The 17,826-nt window shown below is 48.0% G+C and overlaps 1 protein-coding gene across 1 annotated transcript in view; it reads left to right on the top strand.

Annotated features, from left to right (window-relative positions):
* The first annotated feature begins 51 nt into the window (after nt 1-51).
* LOC311514112 (uncharacterized protein) overlaps nt 52-17,826 on the top strand; it is a 36,296-nt gene continuing 18,521 nt past the window's right edge. The window contains exons 1-2 of the mRNA XM_084616502.1: nt 52-211; nt 11,839-11,965. Of these exons, the coding sequence (XP_084472628.1) occupies nt 11,932-11,965 (34 nt within the window). The 5' untranslated portion in view covers nt 52-211; nt 11,839-11,931. The remainder of the gene's footprint in view (nt 212-11,838; nt 11,966-17,826) is intronic.

Raw genomic sequence — 17,826 nt, 5'->3', positions numbered from 1 at the left:
AGGGGCTGGGAGCGGGGGGAGCCGGCAGGAAGGAACCAGGCTGGGAGAACAAAGCCCAGAGACCGGACCCGAGGCAGCTCCGGGGCGTGGGAAAATCCCAGGCGCTGCGGAGACCCGGGCTGCTCTGTGCGGGGGGGGGGGGGCCCTCATTAACCCCTCCCTGCCCGGCCGGGGGACTTTCTCCAGCTGGGACCTGAGCCAGAGGCTGCAGGTCAGTGAGGGAGACCTTTGCGGGGGGGGGGGGGGAGCTTCCCCCTTTTCTCTCAATATTGACGTGTAATTTAGTCCCCTCCCCGGATTTTGCCCCTTTTTCAAGCTGATTCTCCAAATGTCCATTGAAAATCAGGTCAGATGTGTGTGTGTGTGTGTGGGGGGGGTCCCCATCTGCTAGACCCCCTGCCCGGAACCACCTGTCTCCCTTCCCCTGGGAAAGCCAAATGACTGCCCCCCCCCCCCGCTGCCTCCTGACTGTCCGGCAAAAGTGTGTGTGTGGGGGGGGTGGGAGGGGTCGTCGCTTCCTGTTGTGTATTGAACCTGGCTGTGTAACCCCCCCCCTCCGGCTTCCCCACTTTCCCCTCCTATCACTGACTGTCGATGCAAAGTCCCCGCAGAGCTTCTCTTATCTTAGCAAAGATGGGGCTTTTGCCCCCTTCTCTCCTCCTTTCTGAAATACTGATCGTCATGCTTCCAGCTACCTGAGAGGGGGTTCCAGAGAGGATGGAGCTAGACCGGTCTCAGTGGCGGAAGAGGACAGGACGAGGAGTCATGGTCTCAAGTTGCAGTGGGGGAGGTCTAGGTTGGATATTAGGAAAAACTTTTTCACTAAGAGGGTGGTGAAACACTGGAATGCGTTACCTAGGGAGGTGGTGGAATCTCCTTCCTTAGAGGTTTTTAAGGTCAGGCTTGACAAAGCCCTGGCTGGGATGATTTAGTTGGAGATTGGTCCTGCTTTGAGCAGGGGGTTGGACTAGATACCTCCTGAGGTCCCTTCCAACCCTGATATTCTATGGTTCTTTGATTCTATGCTTGAAAATCTCCCCCCATTTTCTCTCTAGTGATCCAGGTCTGATCCGTTATCCCCCAGATGTCCCAACTAATTATTGGATGTTCACATCAAAGCTCAAATGTTGCCCTTTGATCCGATTCTTGACTGTGGAGTGATATAAAATCATTGCAAGTTTTGCCTCTTTTCTCTCGACTTACCAAAAAATGTATGTGAAATCTGCTCACATTTTACCCCTTTCCCTTGTATCAAGTATTGGTCCAAAATTCCTCTGATGTTGCCACTTTCGTGAAATTGGTGACAAAGGATCTCAAATTCCTTATATTTGTCTCCTTTTTTATTAATCACTAAACCCAGACTTGAAATTTCAGATTTTACTGTGTCCCATGCAGTGATCAAAGATTGATTTGAAAAAGGCCTCTCCGAGGAAGTGAGCTGTAGCTCACGAAAGCTCATGCTCAAATAAATCAGTCTCTAAGGTGCCACAAGTCCTCCTTTTCTTTTTGCGGATACAGACTAACACGGCTGCTCCTCTGAAACCTCTCAGGTGTGGAGCGTTCCCCAGGTTGTTTTTAATGGCAGCCTTTTCTCTGTTTTGGAGGGAACCTGTTGCCTGAGCCATTCTTCATACTGGAGGTTGCAGGGCGATAAATGGCCCTCACTCACCTTCTCTGATCAGACTCGGGGGTCCATCCAGGCTGATACCCTCTCTCTGAGAGAAGCCAGTGCCAGAAACAGCCAAGGAGACTGTAACCCTTCCCCCACCCACTGCGCACGGACCCTTATCATACAGTATTATGTGGGAATTTTCCCCTGGCATGCCAGCCCAAGATCAGTTTGTGACCTGAAGCAGGAGTGTAGCCGTCCCTTTTATTTTCCTTGTCAATGCAGATGCTAATATTCCTTCTAGCAGGCCAGAATATGCACCATGGCAGAGATCCCTGCCCTCCTCCCTGCTGTGAGAAAAGTTACAGGTTACTGATGGGGAAACCGAGGCACAAAGTGAGTAAGGGACTTGCTGAAATTCCCACAGGCTGCGTCGGAGCTGGGAGAGAACACAGGACCTTAGAAATGCCTTAACCACATCACTGCCTGATGTGCGACCCACTCTAGGGCTGGGAAAGTAGACCCTGCTCAGTTACTATCCAACTGCCCTGACCTAGAACCCAGGAGTCCTGGCTCCCAGCCTCCATCCCCCCACCCCCGTTCTAACCTGTTAAATCCCACTCCTTTCACCAAGCATCACATTCAAGAATTAAGGCGATACTTCAAAAGGATTTGTAATCAGTCAGTAGCGGCTAATGTTGATTTCGCTGAACGCACACAAAAAAAAAGCCCATTTTGATTATAATAATCTAAAGTTACCGAGAGGCAAAGTAAGGGGAAAATGCTGTTTGAGAAGGTCTTAGATTGATTTAATGATATTTACTTTTGTACATTTGTTGACGGTTTGTATCTGAGCAGTTATAAAACTGTAACTTGAATCTTTTGGGGGGAGGGAGAGCTCAGTGGTTTGCGCATTGGCCTGCTAAACCCAGGGTTGTGAGTTCAATCCTTGAGGGGGCCCTTTAGGGATGTGGGGCAAAAATTGGGGACTGGTCCTGCTTTGAGCAGAGGGTTGGACTAGATGACCTCCTGAGGTCCCTTCCAATCCTGATATTCTATGAAATATATGGAAATTGTCCAGCTCCACCCCCTGCCCAAATTCCCCACAACTGGGAACATTTAAATCCATACAACTGGAAAGGCTTCAATAAACTCCAATCTCTGTCAAAATGATTTTTTAAAAAATAAAATTCTGCCAAGTTTACTTAAAAGCAATCCCAACATGCTAGGGAATCAAAATACCCACATAAGACACCCCAACAACCTTACCTGTGCCCTCTAGTGACACCAGGCCATAGCTGCAGTGTTAGGATCAAAGCATTTTAACATGTGGGATCCCACACTCGATTAAAGTTATTTGTAAAGACACAGGCGATCTTTCCCCTTGGGGTGGGGTTGTTCCTTTTATTGTTAATTCCCTGAAATGAGTCGATAAATAAAATTCTGTCTGATCTAAAGTGTCCCTTTCAGATTTCAGGCGTGGGTCTGTTATTTTGCACGTAGGGCCAGGTCCTGGGAGAGACGGAGCCTGGACTTTCTTTTAACTTGAGGTTGATCAGCAGCTTCCACAATTTGGCCCCTAGTATTTGCATTTCCCCCTGTCCTGTTTAAAAAGTCCTGGGAAGTGGGGAGGGGCAGGTGCTCTCTGCAAGGTCTGCAGCTGAGTCCCTTAGGTCGTGAAAGCCCAGCAAAGGGAAGGCAGGGATTGGTGGGTCTCTGGGGATTTAATAGTAAACGAGCCAATGTCATAGTTCTTAACGAACTCTCATCTGACGATTCCCAGAACACACTCATGGACCCTGGCCAGCCCCAGGAGTCCAGGGAGGGAATATGACTAACCTCCTTTGGCCGGCGGGGACCCTAAGGCACAAGGAGCTTTCCGTGGCTGACTTGCAGTCACCCAGAGTGAAATGCACTTCACGGGGTAAATCCCGAGTCACTGGGCTGTGCAGGTGAAATTCCAGGTTGGGGAGGTGAGTTCCACGCGTCGAACCCCAGCACAACTCCCACCCTCATCCCTGTCACTTGCCTTTCCTTGCAGTGATGGCTGCAGCCCCTCTGCCCCACTTGGTGCTACCAGAGCCCCCTGCCATGGGGCACAGAGGAGGCAGAGTCCCTGCCGCAGAGCTGCTTCTCCTCCCCCAAGAGAGAGACAGGGACAGACCAGGAACTCGCACTTCTATGGCCCATTCCCTGTCCCGACCCCACACCCAGTCTCCAGACAGAGCCAAGAGGTGGGGAAGGGCCCTCGGGAGTTGGCTGCTCCCTCCCCTGGCTGCTGTGAGAGGAACGCAGTGTCCCCTCGCACAGCACTCCCATAGCCTGGGGCAGATGGGAAATGCAGTTTCCTCGGGGGCTTGAAAAATATTTGGCCTGGAGCCCGGAGCTCTGTCTCCCCTTCATGGCTGGTCCATATCCAAGCATGGCTGTGATCTGCCGTGGGGCGATGCAGTGGAGAGTCTGGGAGGGTATAACCCCTTTGCCTATGTCAGGGTTCCCTCCCCACTCTGAACTCTAGGGTACAGATGTGGGGACCTGCATGAAAGACCCCCTAAGCTTATTTCTACCAGCTTAGGTAGAAACTTCCCCAAGGCACAAACTCTTTGCCCTTGGAGGATATGCTGCCACCACCAAGTGATTTAACAAAGAATCAGGGACAGGATCACTTGGAGTTCCTATTCCTCCCAAAATATCTCCCCAAGCCCTTACACCCCCTTTCCTGGGGAGGCTTGAGAGTAATATCCTAACCCATTGGTTACAAAGTGAGCACAGACCGAAACCCCTGGGTCTTAGGATAATAGAGAACTCAGTCAGGTTCTTAAAAGAAACAGCACGTTAATTAAAGAAAAGGTAAAAGAATCACCTCGTAAAATCAGGATGGTACATACTTTACAGAATAACGAAAGACTCAAAAACACAGAGGATTTCCCCCGAGGCAAAACTTAAAGTTACAAAAACAGGGATAAACCTCCCTCTTAGCACAGGGAAAATTCACAAGCTAAAACAAAAGATAACCGAACGCATTTCTTTCCTATTACTTACTATTTCTGCAAGGCTAGATGCTTAGTTCAGATATAGCTTAGGGAGATGTATTTTTCCCTGCCCTGTTTCCTGGCTGGCTCCGAGAGACACAGACAAAAAACCTTCCCCCATGGATTTGAAGGTATCTTCTCCCCTTATTGGTCCTTTGGGTCAGGTGCCAACCAAGTTATCTGAGCTTCTTAACCCTTTACAGGATAAAAAGGGATTTTATGCTACCCTTAGCTGTATGTTTATGACAGCCTATTTATTTCTCTTCCTGCCTTTGCCCGTTTCTCTTTCCTTTCCCCTTTGAACCCTTCCCATGTGAGCCCGCAATGGCAGCAGTGGGAGCATTCACAGACCCATGGGGGTCAGAGACAGGCTGGGGAGGGGCTATTCGCAATGGGCGCGAGTGCTTTTCAAAGACGCACTGCTGCTCGCTCCACTGGGATCTGGGAACACGGGCCGAACCGCTGCTGCTCCCCAGCCGGGCCAAATGATTGACCATTTCTCGATTCCCCTCCTCTGATTATTGCCCCATTTTCTTTCCAGTTCTCCAATGCCAATTTAAGATCCCCTCGCATTTGGGGCGTTTGCCCACCCATTTTATCTGCAGCAGTTTGTCCAGGAGTAGGTAGGAAATTTTGTTTTTGCCCTGAGTCATTTCCCCAGTGGGAAGAGAGCTAGTGTGTGAAGCTTGTGAGAGCCACGTCTGCCTCTGGGGTGGGGTGGGGTGGGGTGGGGCTATTCTGTACCAGGAACAGGGCATGGAAGGGGCACAGGAGGGGAAGGGAGGAGCAGGTGTCCCCCCTGGATGCTGCCCAGCCCCAAGTAACCCAAGTCCCAGCTGCTGTCCCCCCTACCATGACCCAATTCTGTTCTATTCCAACTACCACCTGCCGGTCATCTCCTGCTGCTCTGGCCCCGCTTGCCAGGGAACCTCCCGGCTCCATTCCTGTTCCTTTGCCTGTGACAATTGCCTTGTCCAGGGCTTTGCTGCCTGTGTGAATGGCAGATGGGAGTGGGAATCCATCCGTTCCTGCTTAGTTACAGAACATTCATCTGTTCACTGACACCTTCATTAATGCAGAGGTAAGGTTCCCCAGTGGTACCTTGGGCCTTTCTAGAAGGTCGAGTTCAGCAAAACTCAGACCTCTCAAAACTAGGAAATACGGAGCTCTGGTACACACTTATGTAACCTTAACTCTGCCCCCTGGAGCTGGCAACAGCCACGGGGCGTTCTCTGCCTGCACTCCAGCTCCACTCAACAGTGTGAGGTGTGGCTGCACAGAAAGGTAGAGGGGTTAGTTGGAGCAGCTTGGTAGAGTTGTGAGATAATGAAATCTGGGCATTCATTTGAGGAGTGTCACAGAACCGTGACTGTGATATGAGGAGACCTGGATTTGAGGTCGTCATCCCCACCGCGTGGGTATGATCAAAGGAAAGAGGGGTCTGTGCACCTTGAGGTGCCAATCTGCATCATGTCTGCACTGAATTGTGTCAGTAGTGGGTCGCAGGGGAATTGACCCAATCCAGCAGTCTTTCCCCTGAGGGACACAGTGGCCACACAAGAGATCCACTTCCTGGACACTACAGTGCTAATAAGCGATGGTCACATAAACACCACCCTATACCGGAAACCTACTGACCACTATTCCTACCTACATGCCTCCAGCTTTCACCCTGACCACACCACACGACCCATTGTCTACAGCCAAGCTCTGCGATACAACCGCATTTGCTCCAACCCCTCAGACAGAGACAAACACCTACAAGATCTCTGTCAAGCTTTCTTACAACTACAATACCCACCTGCAGAAGTGACGAAACAGATTGATAGAGCCAGAAGAGTTCCCAGAAGTCACCTACTCCAGGACAGGCCCAACAAAGAAAATAACAGAACGCCACCAGCCGTCACCTTCAGCCCCCAACTAAAACCCCTCCAATGCATTATTAAGGATCTACAACCTATCCTGAAGGACGACCCAACACTCTCACAGATCTTGGGAGACAGGCCAGTCCTTGCTTACAGACAGCCCCCCAACCTGAAGCAAATACTCACCAACAACCACACACCACACAACAGAACCACTAACCCAGGAACCTATCCTTGCAACAAAGCCCGTTGCCAACTGTGCCCACATATCTATTCAGGGGACACCATCACAGGGCCTAATAACATCAGCCACACTATCAGAGGCTCGTTCACCTGCACATCCACCAGTGTGATCTATGCCATCATGTGCCAGCAATGCCCCTCTGCCATGTACATTGGCCAAACCCAACAGTCTCTACGTAAAAGAATAAATGGACACAAATCAGATGTCAAGAATTATAACATTCAAAAACCAGTCGGAGAACACTTCAATCTCTCTGGTCACTCGATTACAGACCTTTAAAAGTGGCAATTCTTCAACAAAAAAACTTCAAAAACAGACTCCAACGAGAGACTGCTGAATTGGAATTAATTTGCAAACTGGATCCAATTAACTTAGGCTTGAATAGAGACTGGGAGTGGAGGGGTCATTACACAAAGTAAAACTATTTCCCCATGTTTATCCCCCTCCCCCCCCAGTTCCTCACACATTCTTGTCAACTGCTGAAAATGACCCACCTTGATTATCACTACAAAAGGTTTTTTCCCTCCTGCTCTCCTGCTGGTAATAGCTCACCTTACCCGATCACTCTCCTTACAGTGTGTATGGTAACACCCATTGTTTCCTGTTCTCTATGTATATAAATCTCCCCACTGTATTTTCCACAGTATGCATCCGATGAAGGGAGCTGTAGCTCACGAAAGCTTATGCTCAAATAAATTTGTTAGTCTCTAAGGTGCCACAAGTCCTCCTTTTCTTTTTGTGGATACAGACTAACACGGCTGCTACTCTGAAAAGTGGCCATGTGATTCTTAACTGTTTCTCCCGTTGTCCCTACATTTGTTAAGGTGCACTGGGAATAATGTTGGTGTTTTGAAATGCTTGCAGTGTCTGTTTGCTAACGGGACTAGTGAGAGACATTTCAGGCATGCCCTGCGGCCCAAAATCTTGACAGCTTTATGACATCATGTCATGACCAGGCTGGGGGGGGGGGGGGTCAGTCCTAGTGGTTGGAGCAGGATTCGGGAGCCAGGAAGTGGAGTCAGTGGTCAGAGCCGAAGTCAGGAATCAGGAGGGTCAGAGCGGGAGTTGGGAAGTAGGAGAGGAGCAAAACTGGGAACAAGGCAGGTTCAAGGCTGGAGTAAGGCTAGGAGCAGGCATAGGAGCACCCGGTGCACTGTGGTTACATAACTCTCCATATACAAGAGGAGACTGGTGCACCTCTATCTTTCTCCCCTACCCCTCCCTCCAACATTTCCAGCTCACTCTCCCATTCCTGTCCACACCCATTAGCTGGCACCGAAGAAGCCATGAGCATGTAAGAAGTTAATACCTGCTCTCTCCTGCCTTGTGCGGCTGTGTACATAGATCCCAGGCAGGAGCTTACTGGAGGGTTGCATGCTACCCTGGTTATGTAGCCCAAGCTGCAGATCCCACACCCCCATTTCCAGCTGGGACTCCTGCCTCTGCTTTAGCCAGGTTTCCCAAGGCCCACTTAGTCTATCCTTCCACCTAGCCAGGCAATAGGGGAAGCCATTCTGTAGTTGAAACTCTGATTCATGTTGGGTTGGGTACCCGCATCATTCAGGGTCTGGGTCGGGAATGGGTCATTGGGGATCAGGTAGTGGATGGAAGACATCACACAGCTGACAATAGTCCTGTTGACAGAGCTGGATACCTTCAGCACGGTGATAGAGTGCTCTTCCTCAAGTGCAAGAGACTCAACTTTTCAGGCAGGACATCTGCCTTCCCATTTCTCATTCCCGGGTGAGAGGTTACAACAAAATTTAAGTGAGAATCAAAGTGGGATCTGCTGGTCCCTCTTCTTCAAACTCATGTAGCAGTCCCTAGGTATTCCAAGTTCTTATTGATCATCAGGACTTGGACTAGGAATTGGGTTCCTGCTAGGAGGCGGTACCACTCCTTGAAAGCCACCTTTTAAGATGGTATCTCCTTCCCCAAATATTGTAATTGTTCTCCGTGGCAGTTAGCTTCCAAGATTAAGAAGCACAAAGTGGATTTGGTTGTCGGGGGTGGGGGCTGCATGTTGAGATAACACTGCACCAATGGCAAAGTTTGAGGCATTGTCCTTGGTAAATGGTTTAGTGGGATCTGAATGAATCAGGATAACTGATGCACTCGTCGGTCAATCAAGGGCTGACTGATTCTCTGTGGACTAGGCAAAATTGGGCTCCCTTTTTCTGGGTGAAACCAGGCTAGAGAATCTTTTAATAAATTGCCTGTAGAAACTGACAAACCCCAAGAATTGTTGCACCCTTGTACATCCTTGGGTGCAGCCCAGTCAGATACTGCCAGTCTTAGGTGGGTCCCTGGTGAGTCCCTCAGGTGTGACCGTCTATCTCAGAAATTTCCCTATGTCTTTATTAAACTTGCATTTCTCAAGCTTTGAGTAGAGGTGGTTGGTTTAAGTGTAGACTCTCCAAGACCGAACACGTGATCATTGTGTTGGTCCTGACTTTTGGAGCAAATGAAGATGTTGTACAGGTAAAAGATGGTAATCTGGGCCAGCATGTCCCTAAAGATGTAATTTATTAAACGATGGGAGGTTCCCAGGGCATTGCACAACCCAAAAGCATGACCAAATACTTGAAGTGGCCATACCGGGTACAGAAGAAGGTCTCCCATTAATCTCCTTCTCGGATCCTCACCAGGTTATAAACTCCAAGGAGGTCCAACTTTGTGAAGATCCTGGCAGAGCAGAGTCTTGAACAGCTCATTAATAAGCAGTAAGGGATAGAGTTTTCAGGCTGCAATCTTGTGCAACTCTCAGGAGTCCACAGAAGGCCCGAGGAAGCCATCTTTCTGCACCACAAAGAAGAATGGTGCCCCCACAGGGCATGTGAATGAATTCCTTCTGCCAGCTTTCCTCAAGATGGTTCTGGAGTGCTTGTAATTTGGGTTCAGAGAGGGAGTAAATGCATGTGAAGGGAAACTCTACTTCTGACTGAAGGTAGATGAAGTGGTCGGGTGTTGGGTCTCTTTTTCTGAAATGCATCGGGATAGAGTTGATATGGCACAATTGAGGAGGTTGTGGGTCTTCACACAGTGCACAGTCAACCTTGTGGAACTCTTTGTCAGAGGATGCTGAAGGCCAAGACTATAACTGGGTTTAAAAAAGTACTAGATAAATTCATGGAGGATAGGTCCATCAATTTCTATTAGCCAGGATGGGCAGAGATGGTATCCCTTGCTTTTGTTTGCCAGAAGCTGGGAGTGGGCAACAGGGGATGATTACCTGTTTTGTTAGTTCCTTCTGGGGCACCTGGCATTGGCCACTGTCAGAGGACAGGATACTGGGCTAGATGGACCTTTGGTCTGACCCAGTATGGCCGTTCTTAAGTTTGTATAGGGTTTACCAAGGTCACCTATGAATCTTCTCTTTGTGTCTCTGAATTCTCTACAGGGCTGCATAAGCTGCAGCAAGTTTCTGGTCTTGGGTTCGACCTTGAGAAACAGGATTGTAGGCAAGGCAGGGAGTCAAAGGGTATCACGCCTTACAGCCAGCAGCTGTGCAGGTCACGGGCAATGAGCCAAGGACAACTGGTAAATGTGGTGCATGAATGAGCCCAAACTAGAAGGTTTCTTGTTTGCTTCAAAAAGTAGTTGCTCAAAGGGAGCCATCTGGTGTGATGAAAAGAGTGACCCAGGTATGGACTCGACTAGTTTGGGGAATCCTTGCACTGGGAGGCTTAGGGGGGGTCTAATATGGGATAATTCCACATCCATAAAGTCCATAAAATTGACCAAGTCCAACAGCGCTTCCCAGTTGGGGTCGGGCATCGCAACATGCCAGAGACAGAGAGCACTGATTGGCCACCACCAGGATACAGGCAGACAAGTATTGGTGTGGGCTGTGGGGAGAGGGGAAGGACCCAGCCAAGCCCAGACTTCCCTGTTGGGGCTGGGGCTTGGCATTTCCCAACGTGGGTGTAGATCAGACCTCGGTGGGGCAGCTTGATGCAAAGTATCCTGGTCCCACGCAGTATAGGCAGAAGTCTGGTGCACAGTATCAGTTCTTCTCCAGTTCAGAGGGAAGGCCAGACCTAATCAACTTAGATGGGCTTGGGGAAGACAGTAGTGATGGGGAGCCATGGCTAGCAGAAGCTAATGTAGGCAGTCAGGCCTACTGGTTGGAGCAGCCATCGGTAGCCAGGACTTGGGACCCAGGATCAGAGGCCAAGTGCCAGAGCCAAGGGTCATGGCTGGCGTCAGGAGTCAGAACTTGGTTCTCTGGAGTGGGGCAAGCCTGGGTCCAAGGCTGGAGCCGAACTGGGAACAAGCAGGTGCAGGAGTTGCCACAGCCATTGGTGAATGGTTTGAGCAGTTGCTGGACTGCTGTGGCTGCTGGACATAAGAGCTGGTCTGCTGACTCTTCCAATCAATCACACGCTATAGCCAATTAGGCAATCTGTTACAAGCGAGCTGCACTCATTAGGTTGTACAGAAACTGGTTCTGCTGTAGGCCCTGCTTTCAGACTGACTCTGTTTGCAGGCCCTGATTCCTGACAATCCTTTATTTTTTCCCCCAAATATAGAACAGAACTATTTATTGAAAACTTTTGCCTCTTCTGCATTATTATTGATAGTTCTACCAGTTCCATTTAGTAATGTACCAATACCATTGTTAGGATTTGTTTTGTTCTAGTACAATTTAAAAAAAAATCTTCTTTATATCATCCTTAACTCTGCTGGCCCTAGATTTCTCCTTGTGTCCCTTAGCTTCCCTTTTCAATTTTCTATAATTCCAAGCTTCTGACTTATATTCTTTACTATCGACTTCCCCTTTCCTTTATTTGTTATATATTGTTTCTTTATTTTGAGGGAGTTGGGGGCTCCATCTACTATATCAATCTCTGGCTAGTAGCTGTGTAATAAATGTGAAGACCATGCCTCCCTTTGTCCTCTGGGTGGGATGAGGGGCTCTCTTTCTCACCTTACCCTGGTGCCTCCTAGCTGCTCTGAAAATGGTGGGGGTGGGACTCTGCTACCATGCCACTCCAAGAGCTTCCATTTTACTGGCCCTGCTCTCCCATAAATAATGCGGTTATCACTGGGGCAGCAGGTACTGACTGGGGAATTATTCTCTTTCAGGGGCCGGTGACCTTCGAGGAAGTGGCTGTGCATTTCACCAAGGAAGAGTGGGCTGTGCTGGACCCCCCTCAGAGAACCCGCTACACAGACGTCATGCAGGAGACCTATGAGAATATGACTTTGCTGGGTAAGAACTCCTGTCCCATCAGTTATTAATAACTGTGGGGGCTCACTTTTATATGTTTTCTCATCATATAATTTTTGACAGGTTTCCATACCCCCCTTTTTTTTTTTTGCCTTGTGTCCTGCCCTGGTATCATTTTTGGATATGTGATTTTTTTTGTGTGCTATCGGTCCGTTTTGAAAAAAATATATCATTTTAAAATTTTATATAACTTACCCTTTCTGGATTTATGAAAACTGAATGATAAAATGAGGAAAAGGTAGGAAAGTTAAGAGGCAATTCTAAATAAAGTCTAGTAAATAGATGTACTATGTCATGCATGGATTGTGTGGTGGTCAGATGTGTCCACCTGTTGATAGGAGAATGTATAAGGTGCCGTTTGGGAACGAAGGGAGAACAGGGAGCAGTGGGAGAGGAAAAAAAGATGCCAGTAGGTGGGGAGGGCTGAGGCTGTGTAAGGAAGGGGAAGGTGTCTGTGGAGGATTAGGGCTAAGGCCTGGTCCACAACTGAAACATAGGTTGACCTAGCTATGTTACTGAGAGGTGTGAAAAAAATCACATCCCTGAGAGACATAGCTAAGCCAACCTATGCCTGGTATAGACACTGCTAGGTCGATGGAAATATTCTTCTGTCAACCTAGCTACTGCCTCTCAAGGAGTTAGATTTCTTACAGTTACAGAAAACAGTCCATGTACTAAGTGTCTATACTTATAATTAAGGGTCATTGCTGAACTTAATTGTTTCTGGGCATTATATGTTATCTTCCTACGTACTCTGGCCTCACTAGGCCTACATAACAAAATTATTGTCTGACTCTTGCATCAAAAAGAATTGCTATTTTTTTTCTATATATAGTTAGGGTCTCTTGTTCTCTCCACAGTACTAATGTCTTTATGCCTCAAATAGGTTTCTGCAGACTAATAAGACTTTTAATTAGAAATCACATCATAATAACACATCATTAAGACATAATAATGAAAAATTGACATTGAATAAGTTTAGAATGATTGGCCCACAATTGTGTCCATTCCCTTGTGTTTCACAATTTGTTTTCCAGAGTACTGTTGTAGAATTCCCAGTTTTTCATCAGATGAAGGATCTGAAATGTATACAGAGTAGCAGTAGCCAATTGTATAAATGGATTTCATGTTGTCTTGAAGTTACTCTCAATGTTTAGTACTGCTTTATTTTTCTTTTTAATGAATAGTTGCAATTTGCTCATGATCATATATGTACATCCACTTAGGCCCTGTCTACACAACAGAGTTTTGTTGACAAAAGTCAGCTTTCATCAATAAAACAGTTGTGGTGTACACACTACAATGCTCCACTTGCCAGTTCATAGAATATCAGGGTTGGAAGGGACCTCAGGAGGCCATCTAGTCCAACCCCCTGCTCAAAGCAGGACCAATCCCCAACTAAATCATCCCAGCCAGGGCTTTGTCAAGCCTGACCTTAAAAACTTCTAAGGAAGAAGATTCTACCACCTCCCTAGGTAACGCATTCCAGTGTTTCACCACCCTCCTAGTGAAGAAGTTTTTCCTAATATCCAACCTAAACCTCCCCCAGAAGAGTTTAACTCTTCTGCTTTGCTGACAAACTAAAGCCACCATGATGAGAGGCGTAGAGCTTTTGGTGGCAAAGTTAGGTTGACAACGTGTCAGTGTAGACACTGTGCTTGGTTATGTCACTGTACACGGCCTCCAGGAGGTGCCTCACAATGCCCATCCTGACCACTCTGCTCAGCAATTCGATCTTGGCTGCCCTGCAGCCAGGTACACAGACGTTCACCCCTCCCCCTTTAAAGTACTGGGAAATTTTGAAATTCCGCTTCCTGTTTGCTTGGCGTGGAGAGCTCACATTGCATCTTCCCAGCTGACCGTGGTGGCTCCGCTCAGCAAACGTGCTCCTGCTTGGAGTACACCGGAGATGTTGGATCTGCTGGGTCTGTGGGGAGAGCAGGCTGTGCGGTCCCAGCTCCTTCCAGCCCTAGGAACTTCAATAGCTACGGGAAGATTTCTCATGGCATGTTGGAAAAGGCCTACAGAACGGGACGTATAAACATCAAGGAGCTGAGGCAGGTGTACAAGAAGGCAAGGGAGTCAAACCACCTGGTGCTGGACCTCTGGTGCTGCACCAGAGACCTGCTGCTTCTGCAAGGAGCTGTATGCCGTCTTCGGGGGTGACCCCACCTCCAGCACCAAGATCCCCATGGATACTTCAGGGGGGCTGGAGACAGCAGCCAGCACACTTAACCCTGAGGACAAAATGGAATTAGAAGATGAGGTGGGGCAGGGTCATCCAATGCAATGAAGGCAAGTCAGGACCTCTTCTCAACCCTGGAGGATTCAAGCCAGTCCCAGCACTCTGTCTCTGGTGCTCACAGTGCAGAAAGGAGCTCTGGTAAGTGCTCTTTTTGATTTGATACTGCTCCGTTTCACATTCGGCTGTCCTTGGTTTCATTTTATGGTAGAAGTTGGTTAAGGTGTAGAAATGTACAAGACTTGCAGTGTTTGTGTCTGCTTCCCATTTCCCTATGCAGCTACGCTGTGGGGGTGCGACAAGACCCCCAGGGTACAACCTGGAACTGTGGGACTGCTGTGCCCCCTTAAATCTCCAGCCTGGGCTGGCTCTCACAATACTTGGCCAGTGACAAACAGTGAACCCCTCAAAGTGGTGTTTTCACTCAGCCACCAACAAACAGAGGCACACCCAGCTAAGCTGCATAAAGGCTCCCAAGCCCCTAACCTTGAATCCCAGAAAAATATTATCTTACACTGCTTGAGACCTTCTCTTTAACAGTGCAAACTTACTCATTAGTTCACCACTTCATCAAAGGAAAGTGGACATGCACCAGCCTTTGTAAGCTAAGCAAATTTCCCAAGCACTTTAGACAAACTCACTGGTAAGGATAAAATATTAGAATAGGTTTATTAACTACAGAAAGCTAGATTTTTAAGTGATTATAAGTGGTAGTCATAAAGGTCAGAAATAGTTACCAAATAAAATAAAAAGTAAGTATGCAATCTAAATTGTAAATCTCATTAGACTAAGCTGTATTTGGATCAAGCAGTTTTTCTCACCTCACTGGATGTTGCAGGCAGGTTACAATCCTTAATACACAGGCTGATTTTCCTCTTCAGCCTGGGACCAGGCTCCTCAGTTCAGGTCTTGTTTTCCCAGTGTTCTTGTTTCCGTCAGTGTAGGTGGGGGAGGAGAAAGGTAATTGCACGATGCCACTGTCCCTTATTTTATACCCTCAGTCCATGTGCCTGGAAAATACTAACATGTCCTGGAAACTCTGTGACTCAGCAAGGCCTGAGCAGTCCCACTGGTGTGGCCTTGTGCAACTGAGTCATAGAGTTGAGCAATCCAGATTGTGTGGTACTTGTGCAACTGTCTTACATAATTTTAAATCCTTTGTTTATGGCTTCCCTGTGGTCATTCAGTGCCCGCCTGGGTGTGGTTACCTCCTTTGTTGTCACTGGACAACTAGCAGTGGGCGACTCCCCAACCCACAACATATTTCATTAATAACCATAGAACAGGATCTCATAACTTCATGCACACTAACGATATACATATTTTGACAAACAATGAGCTTCAGCAGATCATGACCTTTCATATGCTTTCTTAAATGGCATGCTTCGTTTGATATATCACAGCCATATATGAATGATGAATAGGGGGGTTACAGGGTGCTACTTTGAGGCACAGTGTGTCACAGGAGGCCTAGTGAGAAAGTGTGTTAATACACACCAAGATTTCACGGGAATCCTCCAGAGGGATAGCTAGGAAGCTTTCCTGGGAGGTACTCGCCAATTCTCTGCTGAAGGCTCCTTGGCAGAGCAGCTTTGTTTCTTACCCTGCTATAGGAAATTTTCCCACAACAATCGGCAATCACTTGTGCAAGGATCAAATCAGCACACAGGCAAGCAGCAGAGGGACTTGGTCTGAAGCCACAGGTAAGCAGGAGATGCATCCTTGTTTACTATTGGGAATGAGGGATCGGCTTCAATGACCCACGCTTGTAGAAAACTGGCAGAATTTACAATAGTGTCCCTAGTTGCTTGCAGTGATTCCCTTCCAACCTAGACATTTTGAAAACCACCTAGACATTTTGCCCCACCTTGGATCTCCACCACCCCCATGGGCCAAACTCACCATGTTTAGGACACTTAGTGCTTGCCAAGGGAGAGTGAGAAAGAGGTGTACTTAATTATTATGATTCAATGCTGTGAGTGCACTCACAGTACTGCCTCTATTGATTGCTTCTTGTTTTTCTGTAGATGTGGCCTTGAGGGGAACCCCTTACACACCAGCCAAGCGCTTGCATCAGGTAAGGAGGCCACCCAGACGGAGGAAGGAGGACATGTTTAGAGAGGTGCTCCAAATGTCTCTGACACCACAGATCACGCTCACAGGGCATGGCGAGAGTCAATTAATGAAAAATTGAAAATACATAGCCAGGAGAGGAAGCAGGGCCAGGAGCATATTTCAGAGGGCCAGGAGTGGATGATAAACTGATGGAGGACCAAACAGAGATGCTGAAGTCCCTAACTGAGCTAACTGTGTGCCAGACCCTCCCCAAACTCCACCTCACATTCCTTGCATGTGCCCTGCCTGTTGCAGTACCCCTTGCACTCCAGCCTTCGGACAGGTTCCTTAACTACAGCTGGACTCACACACAGCTATGAGCGCCTCCATTAAGAGGCTATTCCTCAGTGTTCTGTGCCTCGCAAGACATTGAATTCTGTGTATTGGTTATTGCTGTTTAATATAAATGTACTCATAGGAGAAAAATAAAGACTCATTTTCTTTCTACATATGGTGGTTACTGCAGGAATTCATACACAGTGGGAAAGGGCACATATGCAGACTACAGATCACACTCAGGAAACAATCACCACAAGGGTCATTCCAGGCAGCAAGTAAACAAAGCCTGGCTGAATGCATTGCAGAAAGACACATTACTGTGGCTCACTGTCAAAATGTTGCTTCAAAGCCTCCCTGATTCGAATAGCCTCCCTATTGTGTCCCTTTAATAGCCCCAGTATCTGGCAGCTCAAAATCTGGTGCCAGGAGATCTGACTCCACACTCCACCCTAGGAAAACTTTTCCCCTTTAGTTTCATAAATATTATGAAAAGTACAGCAGGCTGCTATGACCATGGGAATATTTTCCTCACTGAGATCTAACCTGCCATAAAGGCAGCGCCAGCGAGCCTTTAAACTGCCAAACATACATTCAACAGTCATTCTGCATCTGCTCAGCCAGTTGCTGAAGCGTTCCTTGCTGCTGTCAACGTTTCCACTGTAAGGCTTCATGAGCCATGGAAGTAAGGTGTAGGCTGGATCTCCCATGAGTACTACGGGCATTTCAACATCCCACATTGGGAACTTCTGGTCTGGAAAGAAAGTCCCTGCTTGCAGCTTGCTATAGACGCTAGTGTTCTTGAAGATGCGGGTGTCATGCACCTCCCCTGACCACCCTGCTTTGATATCAGTGAAACAACCCCCGTGATCCACAAGCACCCTACAATACCACACAGAAGTAGCCCTTTCTATTGATGTGCTCCATTGCAAGATGGTCTGGGGCCAAAATTGGGATATGCATGCCATCTGCCACCCCAGAACAGTTAAGGAATCCCATTCCTTCAAAGCCATCCACTATTTCATGCACATTTCCCAGAGTCACAGTCCTTCATAGCAGTATGTGATGGAATGGCCTTGCACACTTGTGTAAACATGACCCCCACGCTCAACTTCCCAACTCCAAACTGATTCATGACCAACCTGTAGTAGCTGGAGCCAACTTCCACACAGCAATTGCCACGTGCTTCTCCACCGAGAGAACAGCTCTC

The sequence above is a fragment of the Lepidochelys olivacea genome, assembly GCF_965140295.1.
Source record: "Lepidochelys olivacea isolate rLepOli2 genome assembly, chromosome: 28".
Taxonomy (NCBI): Eukaryota; Metazoa; Chordata; order Testudines; family Cheloniidae; genus Lepidochelys; species Lepidochelys olivacea.
The sequence above is the reverse complement of the archived record's forward strand: the minus strand, read 5'-3'. Positions and strand labels throughout refer to the sequence as shown.